Source organism: Raphanus sativus, chromosome 8 (genome assembly GCF_000801105.2).
Source record: "Raphanus sativus cultivar WK10039 chromosome 8, ASM80110v3, whole genome shotgun sequence".
NCBI lineage: Eukaryota > Viridiplantae > Streptophyta > Magnoliopsida > Brassicales > Brassicaceae > Raphanus > Raphanus sativus.
Window position 1 is genome coordinate 10,842,855 of NC_079518.1, and position 16,385 is coordinate 10,859,239.

The 16,385-nt window shown below is 36.4% G+C and overlaps 1 protein-coding gene across 1 annotated transcript; it reads left to right on the forward strand.

The window, feature by feature from the left end:
- The first annotated feature begins 618 nt into the window (after positions 1-618).
- LOC108821309 (UPF0496 protein At4g34320-like) lies at positions 619-8,665 on the forward strand. The gene is made up of 2 exons (XM_018594353.2): positions 619-1,203; positions 7,815-8,665. The coding sequence occupies exons 1-2, from the start codon at positions 750-752 to the stop codon at positions 8,492-8,494; spliced, it is 1,134 nt and encodes a 377-aa protein (XP_018449855.1). The 5' UTR covers positions 619-749; the 3' UTR covers positions 8,495-8,665.
- Positions 8,666-16,385: the final 7,720 nt, after the last annotated feature.

Here is a 16,385-nt window from a genome sequence, read left to right on the forward strand (position 1 = left end):
TATTGTAATATATATGACATAAGTGTATGATTATGTAACTTGACATATTTATTGTATTTACCAAAAATTGTATTAAATTAAATTAATATCAAACAGAAATATGATTACGAAAATTAGCACATATATATTAAAAAATTCAAAAAAAACGAAAGATATACCCGCCCTTTTAAGGGCGGGTCAAAATCTAGTTCTAGTATTATTTCGCTCATAGTCCAGAAACTAAGTAAAAAGGTGCAAGTACATTTAACTAATTTGAACAAACAACTGCATTATTTGTCTGGTATGCTTTTGTAGATGACAATCAACGTTTGGTAATACACATATAAGGTTTGTAATACACAAGCCGTGATTTACACGTGGTAGATAGAAATTGCGTAAACCTTACACTGCATTAAAACGCAAACGAATGATGTTTTTGTTTCTATTAACTTGAATACGTAGTAAATTGAACACGCACATAAAACAAAAAGTAGGATATATAGAAATGATTTGCGTATGCAAAAAGGCGGCTGAAACGTTTGCTTGCAGCGTTACACAATGCCCTAATTCTCATCATCATCATGCGTGCAAGCTATATTCCGATTCATTTCCTTAAAGATTTTCATTCTTACTCTCCTCTATTTTAGTCTATTGTCTTTTCAAGCTTTATACGCATGTATAAGTTAAAGAACTTCTTTATTCATATTTTCAGATTAATACGTTGAGTTCCTTACTAAAAAAAAAAGCAAACGTTGAGTTCCAAGAGCAAAATGGGAAACCAAACAAGCAAAAAGTCACAAGATCCATCGTCTAAGACCACAACGACGACCATGCACTACACGAAGCTGAGATCCTACGAGGCTGCTTGTAAAGCAGACACGAAGCTGCAATCATTCGACAACTGTTTGCAGGCACGGACCAGTCACGTGATAAGCACGCTAGCTACAGGTGTTGAGGTTCGCGCGCTCTCGTTTGATTCTCTGAAAGAAGTGACCGAGTGTTTGCTTGAGATGAACCAAGAAGTGGTGAAAGTAATATTGGATTGTAAGAAAGATATATGGAAGAATCAAGAAATGTTCGACCTCGTTGAAGATTACTTTGAGAATAGCTTGCAGACACTTGATTTCTGTGCTGCTTTGGAGAAAGGGTTGAGAAAAGCTCGTGATAGTCAGCTTTTGATCCTTATTGCTCTTCAGCAGTTTGAAGATGAGAGCCTCGTTGAAGGTAACCTAATTAGTTCACCCTTTAAGGTTATCATTTGTTGAGTGGTAATATACTGATTAGAAATATCCCTCGGTTTTATATCCAAACCGAACCAAAACTTTCGGTTTAGAGTTGGTTATGAGTTCGGTTCAGTTCAGCAAACTTTTAAAATACAATCGGCTATTGGTTGGTTATGGTTCCCGGTTCCGTAGTTGGTTAGTTTAGTTTTGCAAAAAAAAGAAAATACAAATACCAAACCGGACTAACTGATATAATTAAAGAAAAGAAAACGAACTAACTGTTTTTATTTTACTTTTTTAAACACAAATGATTATTTTCATTTAATACATATAAATATTTGATTTACATGATTAGTGGTATATAATTTTAATATTTACCTTATTGCTAATAGTTTAATAGAATAAATATTTTCAAACACAAAAATTTCATAGTTTGCATGCAATAATTTAATTTATCATTTCAAATTATTAGTGATATCATCTAATCTATTAAAACTGAAGTACAAATAGTACTTAGCCCTGAATTTTGCACAAAAATTACAATGACATGCCACTGCCATCAAAACACTGTAGTTTTGCATTTTTGGTAACCCATTAATTTTTTAAACCAAAAAAATATCTTAAAAATCTTAAGAAAGAAACAACTTAAGTGAACTAAATTTATTAGTCCAGAAAAATGTATACTAAATTTATAATTGATCTTATAAATCCCGTGAAATCCTTATTTTCTATTTCTAACTTTTTACAAAATTTTCAAAAAAAATTAATTCAATTAAATTTTTAGAGAGATACACGATTCTCATAATATTATATTTCCTTTATTGTATATAAATCTTAAAATCAGGGAATTTGTTAATACCAAATCTGCAAAGGATCCAACCCAACTTAATAATTGCATCTAAATTTAATTGAAAAAATACTAATCAAATATTAATAGTTGATCAAAACCAGTGTTTTTAAAACCGGACCAGCAAGCGAACCGGAAATATTTTGGGTCACGGGTCAATGTGGTTCGACCTGGTTCGATTGGGTTCGACCGGGTTTGATGTACTCAACTGAATTTTATAATGTTTTGTATATAATATGCATATTTTAACAAATAAATTTAGAAAATAGCAAACTGAAATATAATAAAAGTAATAAAAAAATCTAATCGTCGAAATCTATATCAATAGAAAAAATACATTTAAAGATTACTTTTCAGGTTTTTATCACTATAAATCGTTATCATCTTTTAGAAAAATTAGATACATATTGTGACGGTCGTTGATTTTTTATGTCTAAATTTGATAGAAGTGGAATTTCTTGATCATTCTCTTCAATTGCTTAGTACACTGCAAAGGTTTTGCAAAGAAAATCAAAGACATAAACGTAAGTTTTCAATTATTAATTTCACCCATAAAAATAATACTTTAAAAATTATAAAATACCTTGTGAAACATCACAGATTTAAAAACAAAAAGATGTCAAAGACAAAAATACCTTGAGTTGTAGTTTGTCAAAAATCCTATTTTTTATTTTGAAGAAAACTAATTATTTTATTAACAAAATTTTTGTTTTCTATACGAACCAGGGTTTAACCGGTTTGTTGGATCACCGGTTCCCGGGTTTTTAACGGTTCAATATGGGTTTTTAACCGGTTCAACTTTGATTGAGTTTTAGCATTAACCCAACCCGGCTTGGTGTCCGGTTCATGGTTGAACCCGGTCCGACCGCCGGTTCGGTCCGGATTTGAAAACACTGATTCAAAACCGTCACTTAATGGTCACGGCATCAAAATGGTCACGGCATAAAATACTTAAAAAATACTAACCGCATCAAAATGGTCACTTAATAAGTGCATCTAAGTATTAATAGTTGATCAAAATCGTCACTTAATATTTTGATAATTAATACTAACAAAATAAATCAAAACACTTAATATTATCATAATTAATCAAATATCACACAAACCACTACAAATCTCATAATATCAAAAGTTGGTTCCCTCTAGCGTTTGCGGTTGCAGACGGATAAATAACCTTTTAAATATTTTTAATGTCTTAATTTATGTTTTAATAAAATATTATAAATAATTTTTATTTTAATTTACTTTAAATTCACTAACAATATATTTTTTATTTTATAAAAACTTTAAACTAAAACTATTTAATATAGTTTTTAAACATTAATATATATACACGTATATAAATATACATATACAAAATATATACATACATAAATAAAATAAAATATTCTTTTAAAAGTTCTAATATAAATCTTCAAAATAAGTTTTATTGAATTTAGAACTTTCATTTAAACTAAAATTAAAAAATAAATATAATATTGTTATTAAACCCATTCGGGGTTGGTCTGGGTCTGTTTGGGTTTCGGGTTTCCGCAGTCAAAGATTTCAGTCCTATTCGGATATTTCTAAATTTTGGTTCGGATCTTTGCGGGTTCGTTTGAGTTCGGATAACTCATTTAAATTATTTTTAAAGTTCATTATATACTTTAAATTTCTCAAAATATATAAACAAAATAATATATTAAAAATAAATCTGAATAACATATGTCTGAATACCTAAACTTAACATATAAATTGGTTTGATTTAAATATTTGGATAGAGAATCAATAATTATTTTAAGTATTTTGGTGTTTTGAGTATACTTTAACTATTTTAGATATTTACATTTGACTATTTATATATATTTTCAATTATTTAAACTAACTTAAAAGTACCATATATGTTCTTGATGCTTTTTATTACATTAAAACTTAAAAATAATATATATATATATATATATATATATATATATATAAGTATATAAATCTATTTCGAATATAGTTGGGGGTATCCGAAGTATTTCGGTTCGGTTCGGATCGGATTCGGTTACAGTTCTCTAGATACCAAATTTTGAATAGTTTTGATATTTTATCAATTTTGGTTTGGGTTTGGTACTTCTTTTTGGATCGGGATCAGTTAGATCTTTTGGATTCATGTTTTTTGCCTAACTCTAATATTAACATAAAAACAACATATTTATAAAAAATATATACGCACGGGCGTGCGGGTCAAAATCTAGTTGATATTAATTCTACATATCTAAACTAACTAAATAAAAGGCTTTCACGCCATCAATACAATAGTAATAATTAATGTTGTTACCAAAGGTAGAGAAAATTACCTAGCATGCAACCTGTCGATACTATTAATTGTTCATTGTACTTTCCATTTTATGTGATACAGTTCTTCTGTAAATTAACATTATTTCTTATCATAGTAATTATTAACCAATTATGTTATACACTATACTTCATATTCATAACACTATCTAAACTATTAAAACTGAAGTACAAATTTGAAATATCTCTTAGTTTTCCTCAAAAATTACAATTTTATGCCACTGCATTTAATTTTAAATGAAAACAAAGAAAACTATTACTTACTTACCAAAATTGTAGGATCTATATTTACCTTAAATAAAATATATATATGGCCATTTATTGAGTGCATCACATTACGGCCGAACAAACAAAACAGATCAACTTTCATATATGTTAAAATATACTGTAATATGAAGGACTTTATACTAACTGACCTTCAGTTATTTTAAAATATAGAAACACTAAGAAAATATTGTTCCTTACCTAACAAGTTATATATTTTGGATGTTTTATATACATTAAATCTAAAGAAATAATATATATAAGTATATAAATTTTTTAAATACATTCGGGTATCCGAAATATTTCGGTTCGGATCGGATTCGGTTTCAGTTATCTTAAATATCAAAAATTTGAATAATTTGGATATTTAGTCAATTTTAATTCGGGTTTGGTACTTCTTTATGGATCGGGATCAGTTCGATATTTTGGATTTGGGTTTTTGTGCAACTCTAATATTGATATAAAAAACATATTTTATAAAAAATACATCCGCACGGGCGTGCGGGTCAAAATCTAGTTCTTATTAAAACATTAACACTAACTAAAACTTTACATTACATTATGTGATATTTACGAAAAATTCTGTTCATTTTAATATTAACTTAGATATTAATTTCCTTGAGATTGTACTTGTAATTTAGGTTTTGATCATACATATATGTTAACCGGATTATTTGTATGAATTAAATATTTGACTGAATAACCCATATTAAGTTTAATTTATAAAAAGTGTTTTATTTAAATTATTAAACATAATACATTGTGTTTATTTTGTCATTTTAAATCTAATTTTTTCTTTATTATTTATGTTTTTTTGAGGTTTTTAATATTGTTTATTGGTTATTTAGATTTATCTACCCTGAAAAATTTGAATTATTTACAGTAAATTTTCAATGTTAAAATTTTTATTTGCAATTCTTCATCTATCATCACATCTATCTTATTAAAACAGAAACATTCTGTTGGACCTAACATTTATTTTGTAAGTTTTTAAATTAAATACACCTTTATACTTTATAATTAAACATACATTAAATCACTAATGTTCATTTCTTTATATTATTATCAATGTTTCCAAACAATATACTTATTTCTTTATAATACTATTAATGTTTCCAAACAATATACTTATTTCTTTATACTACTATCAATATTTCCAAACAATATATTTTTATACTACTATCAATGTTTCCAAATAATACAATAATTAATCTTAATTATTTTATATCTATCATTTTCTCTTTAAAATTTTGTAGAAATGTCATAATTTCATAAATTGCAAAATAGTGAACTTTAAAATTCCGATTATAAGATTACAAATTATGAAACTTTTACAATTTAAATCCAATTAGATTACATATCGGTCATCCATCAGTTCAATCGGTTAGTCTCGGGTTTTAGTGATTTTTTAATATGAATATTTTAAAAACATAAATTGAATTGTCAGATCTCCGGATTAACCGGTATAATCACAATCGGGTTGAATTTAAAAATACTGATTTAAATACAAAAATATTTTAAATACACACTCTTTAAAAATTACCAAAATATTTGTTAAATTATTAGTAATATTTTTTATCGTAAAATATCCCGCGCTTCAAAAGCGCGGGTCAAAATCTAGTTATATAATTAAAACTTAAACCTACAATTACATTTGATAATATACACACTGGAAACTAAATATTCACATGAATTATATTTTTTTAATCATTCATCTGTCATTTTTGTTATTGACATTAATTGGTACAATACCTACTACACTTTCAAAATTACATATAATAAAAGACACAAAACAGTTAAATTACTGAATAATATATGAATATGGTCCACATAAAAATGAGCTTGATTATCTTTTTGTATAACAAAGCAGTCATATATCTCTATTATTAAAATATAAAATTATACATGCTACTATATTTAATAACATAAACTAAATGCATTTTCAAAATATTATTTGTAGACCGATCATTCATATCAATAGCATATTTTCAACAGTACATATAAAATTCTGAATTAATAAAATAAAATTTTATAGATCAAATATTTAATTGAAAAATATTAGTTAAATTAATATCACAAATTTAATACAAAATTTTACATATGTTTAATATAGTTACATAATTAATTAGATACTTAAAATTTTATTGTAGTAAAAATGAAATATATATTTATGTTTAAAATAATTACGAAATATACATTTATATTTTAAATAAATACAAAATTAATTACATATTTAAAATGTTTGTTTTAGTGAAAATGAGATATATATATATATATTTATGTTGTAAATAAAAAGATATGAAAAGATTTTTTCAGATGTAATTCAGAGAAAATATAGGAATCTAATTTAGGTTTTTTGAATAATTAAAATATTTCAAATATGCATACAATAATTCATTGAAACAACTTTCTAAGGAGTGGTCCAAATTAAAAAAAATCACACATGAAAGAAGTCATGACTTCTTTTTTAATATAATAGATAAGATTCAACAAACAGAAATAACCGAAAAACAAAATTTAACCCATTTTCTGAGTCTTATAAAAAAAATAAAAAAACCTAACCATAAAGACCCAATTAAATCAAGTTAGTATTAGATATTTATATGACGGAACTGGTGATGCAGTTAGCTGTATATCTTCATAAGAAATGTAATATTATCGGTTAAAGAAATCGTATATGTAATCTTTCTCATAATTGTAATATTATGATAAATCAGGGTTAAAACAAAAATTTGGTATATCTAGACTTTTTATCTGAAAGAAACCGAAAACATAATTTATTTTTGATTATCAATGAGATTTTACACAAATCAAACTAACCAAAAGCTGAATAGAACTGTAAGGCTAGTTAGTAGTAATGATATCATCTTGTTCAAGAATTAAGCTTCTGGAGTGATTGAAATGAGCTGTAACTGTCTGTCTTTTGTTGTAAAAAATAAACAGTAGCTTTATTTGTTGTATTTTGTAAATTACTATTTTTTCTCTGCAAATAAAGCTCTCTGTCCTCATATTTTAACTTTGTAAATATTTTTTGGTGTATATTTTAAAAGAAAGAAAATCTTAGTTGATTGAGAATTTGAGATATATAGCTATGAATTAAATTTTGGCTGTCTAGAGAATCTACATCCACAACCAATCAACCCACAATCCATTGTTATTTTCTTGGTTGCATTGATTGGCAGGTTGTAGTGGATATGAGAAGACACTTGAAGTGCTGAAGAATTTCAAAGACGCAGAATCACCTTTCAGCAAAGACTTCTTCAAGATGTTCCAGTCAGTATACAAACACCAGATGCTGATGCTTGAGAAGCTACAACTTCGAAAGAACAAGCTTGACAAAAAGCTCAAATGCATCCACACATGGAGAAAACTCTCCAGAATCATCTTTGTGGCTATATTCGCGTCTGTACTCATCTGCTCTGTTGTAGCTGCAGCCATGGCAGCTCCTCCCGTGGCTGCCGCTCTTGCTGCAGCTACAGTGGTGCCGGTGGGCTCGATGGGGAAATGGATCGATTCGCTGTGGAAGAACTATGAGAATGCACTGAAAGGACAAAGAGAGGTAATCATTTCGATGCAGGCAGGGACATATGTGGCGGTTAAGGACTTGGAAAATATCCATGTTTTGATCGAGCAGTTGGAGATTGAGATCAGGGGGATGGTGAAGTGTGCTGAATTTGCATTGGAGCATGAAGCAGTCAAGCTTGGGATCAATGAGATAAAGAAGAAGCTGGAGGTGTTTAAGAAGAATGTAGAGGAACTGGGGGCTCAGGCTGATTCGTGTAGCAGAGATATAAGAAGGGCAAGGACTGTGATTCTACAGAGGATCATCAAGCATCCAAACAATGCTAGTAGCAGCACCTGAAAAACCACTAGCAACTCAGCTTCGTGCTGCATATATAATGAAATGTTTAAAGACTGTAAAGAAAATATTACAGATTCTTTCTTGAGTTATGTTAACTAACTCAACTGTTTATGATGACTGTTGCATATCTATATTCTTTGATGATTGAAAACAATTGGAGACGAGACTTTTCACATTTGGCCTATTTGTACGTAATGTTTCTGAAAGGCCTCTAATTTTGGGTTGACTTACTAAACGAAGATCATAAGTACAAATTAGATCTGAAAACCAGTGCCTTTAATAACTTATTGATAAGATTCAATTCTGGTAATCTCCTCTTAGAAGAGACTTGATGATTCAACTTTCTCCCTACGGAGATCACTCTCAGCTTCACTCATTTGATCCATACCTTCCCACACAAGACTCCCTGAGGAGGACAAGTTTCTTATGCAAACTCAACAAATCTCTCTCCCCTAGGATCAAGTCCCCTTTCAATCCACATAGGTGTCTTCTTGATATTGGATTGTAAGAAAGATATATGGAAGAATCAAGAACTATTTGAGCTTGTTGAAGATTGCTTTGAAAATAGCTTGAAGACAATTGATTTCTGTGCTGCTTTTGAGAATAAGTTGAGAAAGGCTCGTGATAGTCAGCTTTTGATCCTTGTTGCTCTTCAACAGTTTGAAAATGAGAGCCTCGTTGAAGGATGAAACTATGATCATCTCTTACAAACCCTCACAAAAATGCAACAACCATAACTGGAAGCTCAGATCATCTCCAGGTTCAGACAATGTTTCTTCAGCTTAGAGGTTCCACATCATAGTGTTCAGATTTTCATGGGGTAGTTCTTGATGTTCTATTTGTAAGCTCAGGTACTTCATCCCATCTTTTAAGGCCTGAGCCTTTGTGGTTGGTTTATTTTCTAGATTTATGTAGTGGAGTAAACTATTTTCATTTGCTAAAAATACACAAACTGTCATGTCCCTAATCCTGTATATGATCATTAGGATCGACCATGGTGCAAGGAGATGCACCAGTCAGGTCATGTGACCTAAACACAAGGGTATTATGGCCTGGAAGTAAGGTTAAGGGCATCAGGAAGCTAAGATATAGCTAAACCAAGAAGGATACAAGTAAAAAGAAGCTATACAAAGTGTATGGCAGCTGGGCGATGCAGTGAGCAAGCTCGACCAGCTAGATGAAGTGTAGTGCAGCTCAGTGTAGCTCACTGAAGAGTGTGTCAGCTCCCTGAGCTGGATGAACTAGCTCGCTCAGCTGGGTCAGCTGGGGATCAGCTCAACTCAGCTAGACTGAGTGTTCAAGTCTTGGGCAGTTGGGCCAGGTCCGGACAGTGGTCGGACCATGTGGACCACCCGGGTGTGCCGGTGAGCCGGTGGGCACTTGTGGTTGAACCAGGGGCTTGGGCAACCAGCCTAGGCTTGTGTGTGACGTGTCTAGAGGCAGTTAGGGCTGTCAGGGACGTCTGGTAACTGCCATAGGCGAACAGGTGTGATCTGGACCATTGATTAAATCAATGGCCAGAAATGATACCGAAAGGGTGCAACCTTTGGAAAGGTGACCATTCCTTTTGTATAAATACAAGGGCAAGTCCGTGCCTTTGGGGGCACGTCAGGGCTTCATTCTTCTTCCTGAAACACAAAGAAAAACCAGAGAAAACAGAGAGAAAGTCGGATGGCAACATCCAACCCCAAGAGTGGGATGAAGGCAGCAAAGAGGCAGTTTTGATGGCAATCAAGAGGGGAGTTGTGAACGACCCTCTGGTGTGTTTTGATTGATGTTTGCCACGCCATGGGCTTCCTCTACATCCATACTACACATTCAAATAGCCAGGAGAGAAGATGGAGGGCCGGATTGCACTTCCAATGGTGGAGACAGCCTTGAAGGCAGTGGTGTGTAGAAAGGCAGTTTCATGGGAACTGAAGTGGGAAGTGATGCACGACCCTTGGGTGGTGTTTGATCATGGATGAACACACCCTAGGCTTCCTCTACATCATGGTAACACACGCAAATGGTTAGAATTGAATGGAGAAGGCCGGACTCCACTCCCAAAGACATGTACAGCCTTGAAGGTGGATGCAGTGCAGAAACTGTTTTCATGGAAGTTCCATGGAAGGGATGATGGGTGCGACCCATGAATGGATCTTATCAATACTGGAGGTATGTGATAAGACCTGATTAAGACAAGTGCAAGAGGCACAAGGCCGGACCTGATCAGGGAAGCACAAGGTCTAGCAAGATCAAGTAAGAGGTAACATGTGTTGATTACTTATAATTATGTTTATGTTTATGTCTGTGTGGTGTCTCTTGGGGTGGGATCAAGGCCAGGCATGGCACGCCCCTTGAGGAATGTATATTGTGATGTGTCTTAGGAATCCAAGACCCTGGACAAAGGGGCGGATCATAACTGATCTAACTCATCCATGTGGGATGATGGTTAGATGCTGTTCATTGGATAGTGATCAATGATGGATCATGGTTGGTGTTGGGTTTGATCATGGTGTGAACCATGAGTCCGACCCACTGATGAGACACATGAGAGTCCTAGTTCCAGAGGAACCTTGTGGAGTATAAGGTCCAATTCGTTTGGATTCAACAGCAAGCAAAGGAGAGGAGTAAGGCTAGTACTTGTTGGTATGGACCACAAGTATGGTGCTGGTGTGTTTATACAAGGAAGGCTGTGTGTGATCTGATCATGGGCAAGGATGGACGACCTGATCCATGGATGATGGATCAAGGTGTCTGATCTGATTGATCAAAGGATGCACCAGTGGTAAGAGCAACACTAATCAGGTTCAGTGGGACATAGTTCCATGGCCGGTTAGGTATGTGTGAAGACTCATCAGTTCTGAGTCATGTGGGGTGGTTGGTTGATTGACTCAGGAACTGGTGGGCATTATTAATCATATTCTATGTTGATCAGACGTGGAGGTACTGAACCATGGAGTGGCCGGTTCAGAGAAATCTCTCCATGGCCTTGGTTGGGCAGGTAAGTGGAGATCTGATAGTTCCATAAGGAATTGTTAGGATCCGACTTCAAATATCTCTTAATGGGTATTTATCATGAATTATCATGGTGAAAGATTAGTTTTATCTCATTGATTTAGAGGTGGTCAGTTATGGCCATATGGGCTGTTCATGGGCGAGATCAGTATGATCGAGGCCAGTTCTGAGAAATCTGACTTGACCATTCTCTTAGTTATGAATTATCATGATTTATCATGAATTTTAATTAGTTTTTGGAGCATGTTTGCTTGAGGTTGATTTTGCAGCTGAAGACTTCCCAAAGGTACTTGGTTTGTGGGGATGGTTGGTTGAATGACTAAGTACCTAAGGGGAGAGTTTATACAGGTATAATGAGGAGTTGGACGAGTGGATGGGGAGCTAGGCAAAGCTACCTCGCAGCTCGATCAGCTGGAAGAGAGTTGGGAACCTCAAGTGAAGTGTTTCAGTTCAGCTAGCTGAATGAGCTAAGCTAGACAGCTAAGGCAGCTGAGACAAAGAGCTATCAAGCTCCGTGGATGTGGCAAAGGTATGATCTAGCAATATTGCATAGATCTAGATAGAATGGTTAGGGGAATGGAACCTCAGTTATTGTATGACTTGGATTTGGTTCAGGATCAACCTTGGAGCTGGTAGTAGTTGTGTCTACTGATCATGGCTAAGGTGATTCGACCTGGCAAGTATTAGATTGGTTTTAGACCAATGGTTGATAGATAATATTCCGCTGTGCATAAGTTGAAAGGATCTAAGCTAGTGAATGACTAAGGTAGTCTTAAGCTAAAGTCTAAGATAGACTTCGCCCTTAGGCGAAAGTACAGATAAAGATTGAAAAATTGAGTGGTTCGGTCAAAGTATGGACCGAGCGACGTGAGGCATCGACCACGGCCTAGCCGGCCGGGTTCGGGTCTTACAAGTTGGTATCAGAGCCTGGTTGATTCTAGGATCATTGGGTTGTGGTTGTTCACCCATGCATCCGGACAAGTAGATGCTAATGTGATTAATCCACCAGTTTTATTGTTGACTCAGCTGGAGGAAGTTAACAATGAAGCTGGATTGACTGTAAGTCAGCTCAACCCTACTGAGGTTCTAGTGGGGGAGAGCTGAGCTGCAGCTGGAAGGGGAAGTTGAATCCTCTTGTGATGTGGACCGGGCTGATCCAAACAATTGTTGCAAACAATGAGAGGACTAACCGGTTGATTGGGCAGTTGTTTGGCAGCTGATGATCAAGCTGGGCCAGTAGCTGAGGTGGTCTAGATTGATCCACCAGCTAGGGCAGCTTGGTTAGTGGAATACCTGAGGGTGCTGGAGCACATAGCTCAGATGAGAACAAAGTATTTCTCAGGTAGTGTGGATCCTTTTGAGGCAGATGAGTGGAGGTTCTGATTGGGTTGTAACTTCAGCTCAACTCACTGCTCAAAGGTATTGTGTTCCAAACCGAAATTATTTCTGGAAACTGAGATGACCATGGAACCTTACTAGGTGAGCCAAGAGGGAGCTGAGGCAAGATAGGGTATCATGCTTGTGAACGGGAAAGTTCCAAGGTGAACTGGCTTGGCCAAGATGCATTCTCCAAGGGCAAGATCCTGGAACAGAAGGTTGGCCGATCTAATTATCTAGAAATAATAGACGGATTGGACGGATCGATGCAGTGCAAGATCTTGTATGGATGACCTGGACCAGGGAAGTAACATGAACCTGAGAGTGGCTTAGGTTGAAAGAAACGTGCAGCACTCTTTGGGGGTAAGTGTTATCCTTGGTGGCCGTTCAAAACAAGTGAGCATTTGCGAGGTTCAAGTTGGTTTAAGGGAGACGCTACATGGCTAGTATACGAGTGGCTTGGGATCAGATAGATCAGCTTGGACTCAGTATAAGCCAAGGTAGGATTCCTTAGATCAATTTGAATGGATTGGGTATATGATGTTAAGTGGCTCAGTATGATGGGGATTGAGGTATATTATAAACACTCTTGTGAATGGTATGGGACATTCACAGAAGTGTGACACTTTGGAGAATGGTATGGGACGTTTTCCAAATGTGTGATCAAACCGATGTTCTTACTCATCTAGTTACTTAATGATCAGTGGTGTGGAAACAACATACCTTTCGATACTGGAGCTACACACCGTTTGTGAGTCCAGATATGATCGGAAAGGGGTTGTTTGTATTGGTATAGGGGATGATCCCAGGATAGTGAGTGCGGCCGGAGGCCAAAGGAAGCATTCACTAGGCCTTGTGAGGGACATCCCAGTGATGATCCAAGGAAGGGCGATGCCCGTGGATCTGATAGTGGTTAGCCTTAAGAATCATGAAGTGATCTTAGGGATGGATTGGTCTTGGAAAGAATCAGGCCACCTTAGACTGTCACCGGGGATGAGTGCAGTTTGAGAGTGGGTGTGGACCCCCGATCAGATTCCAAGGATCCGACCAACCTCTGGAAGCTTAGTGATCTCAGCGGTCCAGGTGGAAAATATGCTGAGAGGTGGTCATGAGGCCTGGTTGGCGACCATTAACACTAAGGAGTTTGTAGGGGGTGGTAGCCCGGACGAGGATTCGGTTGGTTCAAGAGTTCAAGGATGTGTTTCGGGCGCTGCAGGGTGTGCCTCTTGCAGGGGCTGACCCGAGCATGATCGAACTAGAACCGGGAACGGTCCCAATGTCCAAAAGTCCGTATCGTATGGCACCAGCCTAGATGGCTGAGATGAGGTCGACTAAGTTCAGTGAGGGACGAGGGTCGCAGAACAACCAAGTCGGAGATTGACCTATGGTTGGAATGAGACGGTGGAGTCCCGGAGTGGACATGACCGGAATGTGATTGAGTTCGTTAAGACTTGACTGATACATCGAGTATCTTGGAGATTGGGTAAATCTACTAAGACTCGAGTATGCAGTAAGTTCTTAAGGACTGAAAATAATCTAGTCATGGACTAGGCTCAGAGAGTAATTGGATTGGTGTATACTAGGACTGCAACTTAGAAAGTTGAGTTCAGTGACACAAGTCTGTTATGGTGTGATATGTATAAGGCAAGGACCACTTGGTTCGGATTCTAGTGTGTTCCGTCCAAGTGGGGGAGACTTGTTCATACATTGATCAAAAAGGTGATCAGTGAAAATGAACAAGGATGATGATGCAAAGAGTTCAGTTGGAACCTTTGTCATGATATGGGATGTAAGCACCACTTGATTCGAGGACGAATCCATTCTAAGTGGGGGAGACTTGTCATGTCCCTAATCCTGTATATGATCATTAGGATCGACCATGGTGCAAGGAGATGCACCAGTCAGGTCATGTGACCTAAACACAAGGGTATTATGGCCTGGAAGTAAGGTTAAGGGCATCAGGAAGCTAAGATATAGCTAAACCAAGAAGGATACAAGTAAAAAGGAGCTATACAAAGTGTATGGCAGCTGGGCGATGCAGTGAGCAAGCTCGACCAGCTAGATGAAGTGTAGTGCAGCTCAGTGTAGCTCACTGAAGAGTGTGTCAGCTCCCTGAGCTGGATGAACTAGCTCGCTCAGCTGGGTCAGCTGGGGATCAGCTCAACTCAGCTAGACTGAGTGTTCAAGTCTTGGGCAGTTGGGCCAGGTCCGGACAGTGGTCGGACCATGTGGACCACCCGGGTGTGCCGGTGAGCCGGTGGGCACTTGTGGTTGAACCAGGGGCTTGGGCAACCAGCCTAGGCTTGTGTGTGACATGTCTAGAGGCAGTTAGGGCTGTCAGGGACGTCTGGTAACTGCCATAGGCGAACAGGTGTGATCTGGACCATTGATTAAATCAATGGCCAGAAATGATACCGAAAGGGTGCAACCTTTGGAAAGGTGACCATTCCTTTTGTATAAATACAAGGGCAAGTCCGTGCCTTTGGGGGCACGTCAGGGCTTCATTCTTCTTCCTGAAACACAAAGAAAAACCAGAGAAAACAGAGAGAAAGTCGGATGGCAACATCCAACCCCAAGAGTGGGATGAAGGCAGCAAAGAGGCAGTTTTGATGGCAATCAAGAGGGGAGTTGTGAACGACCCTCTGGTGTGTTTTGATTGATGTTTGCCACGCCATGGGCTTCCTCTACATCCATACTACACATTCAAATAGCCAGGAGAGAAGATGGAGGGCCGGATTGCACTTCCAATGGTGGAGACAGCCTTGAAGGCAGTGGTGTGTAGAAAGGCAGTTTCATGGGAACTGAAGTGGGAAGTGATGCACGACCCTTGGGTGGTGTTTGATCATGGATGAACACACCCTAGGCTTCCTCTACATCATGGTAACACACGCAAATGGTTAGAATTGAATGGAGAAGGCCGGACTCCACTCCCAAAGACATGTACAGCCTTGAAGGTGGATGCAGTGCAGAAACTGTTTTCATGGAAGTTCCATGGAAGGGATGATGGGTGCGACCCATGAATGGATCTTATCAATACTGGAGGTATGTGATAAGACCTGATTAAGACAAGTGCAAGAGGCACAAGGCCGGACCTGATCAGGGAAGCACAAGGTCTAGCAAGATCAAGTAAGAGGTAACATGTGTTGATTACTTATAATTATGTTTATGTTTATGTCTGTGTGGTGTCTCTTGGGGTGGGATCAAGGCCAGGCATGGCACGCCCCTTGAGGAATGTATATTGTGATGTGTCTTAGGAATCCAAGACCCTGGACAAAGGGGCGGATCATAACTGATCTAACTCATCCATGTGGGATGATGGTTAGATGCTGTTCATTGGATAGTGATCAATGATGGATCATGGTTGGTGTTGGGTTTGATCATGGTGTGAACCATGAGTCCGACCCACTGATGAGACACATGAGAGTCCTAGTTCCAGAGGAACCTTGTGGAGTATAAGGTCCAATTCGTTTGGATTCAACAGCAAGCAAAGGAGAGGAGTAAGGCTAGTACTTGT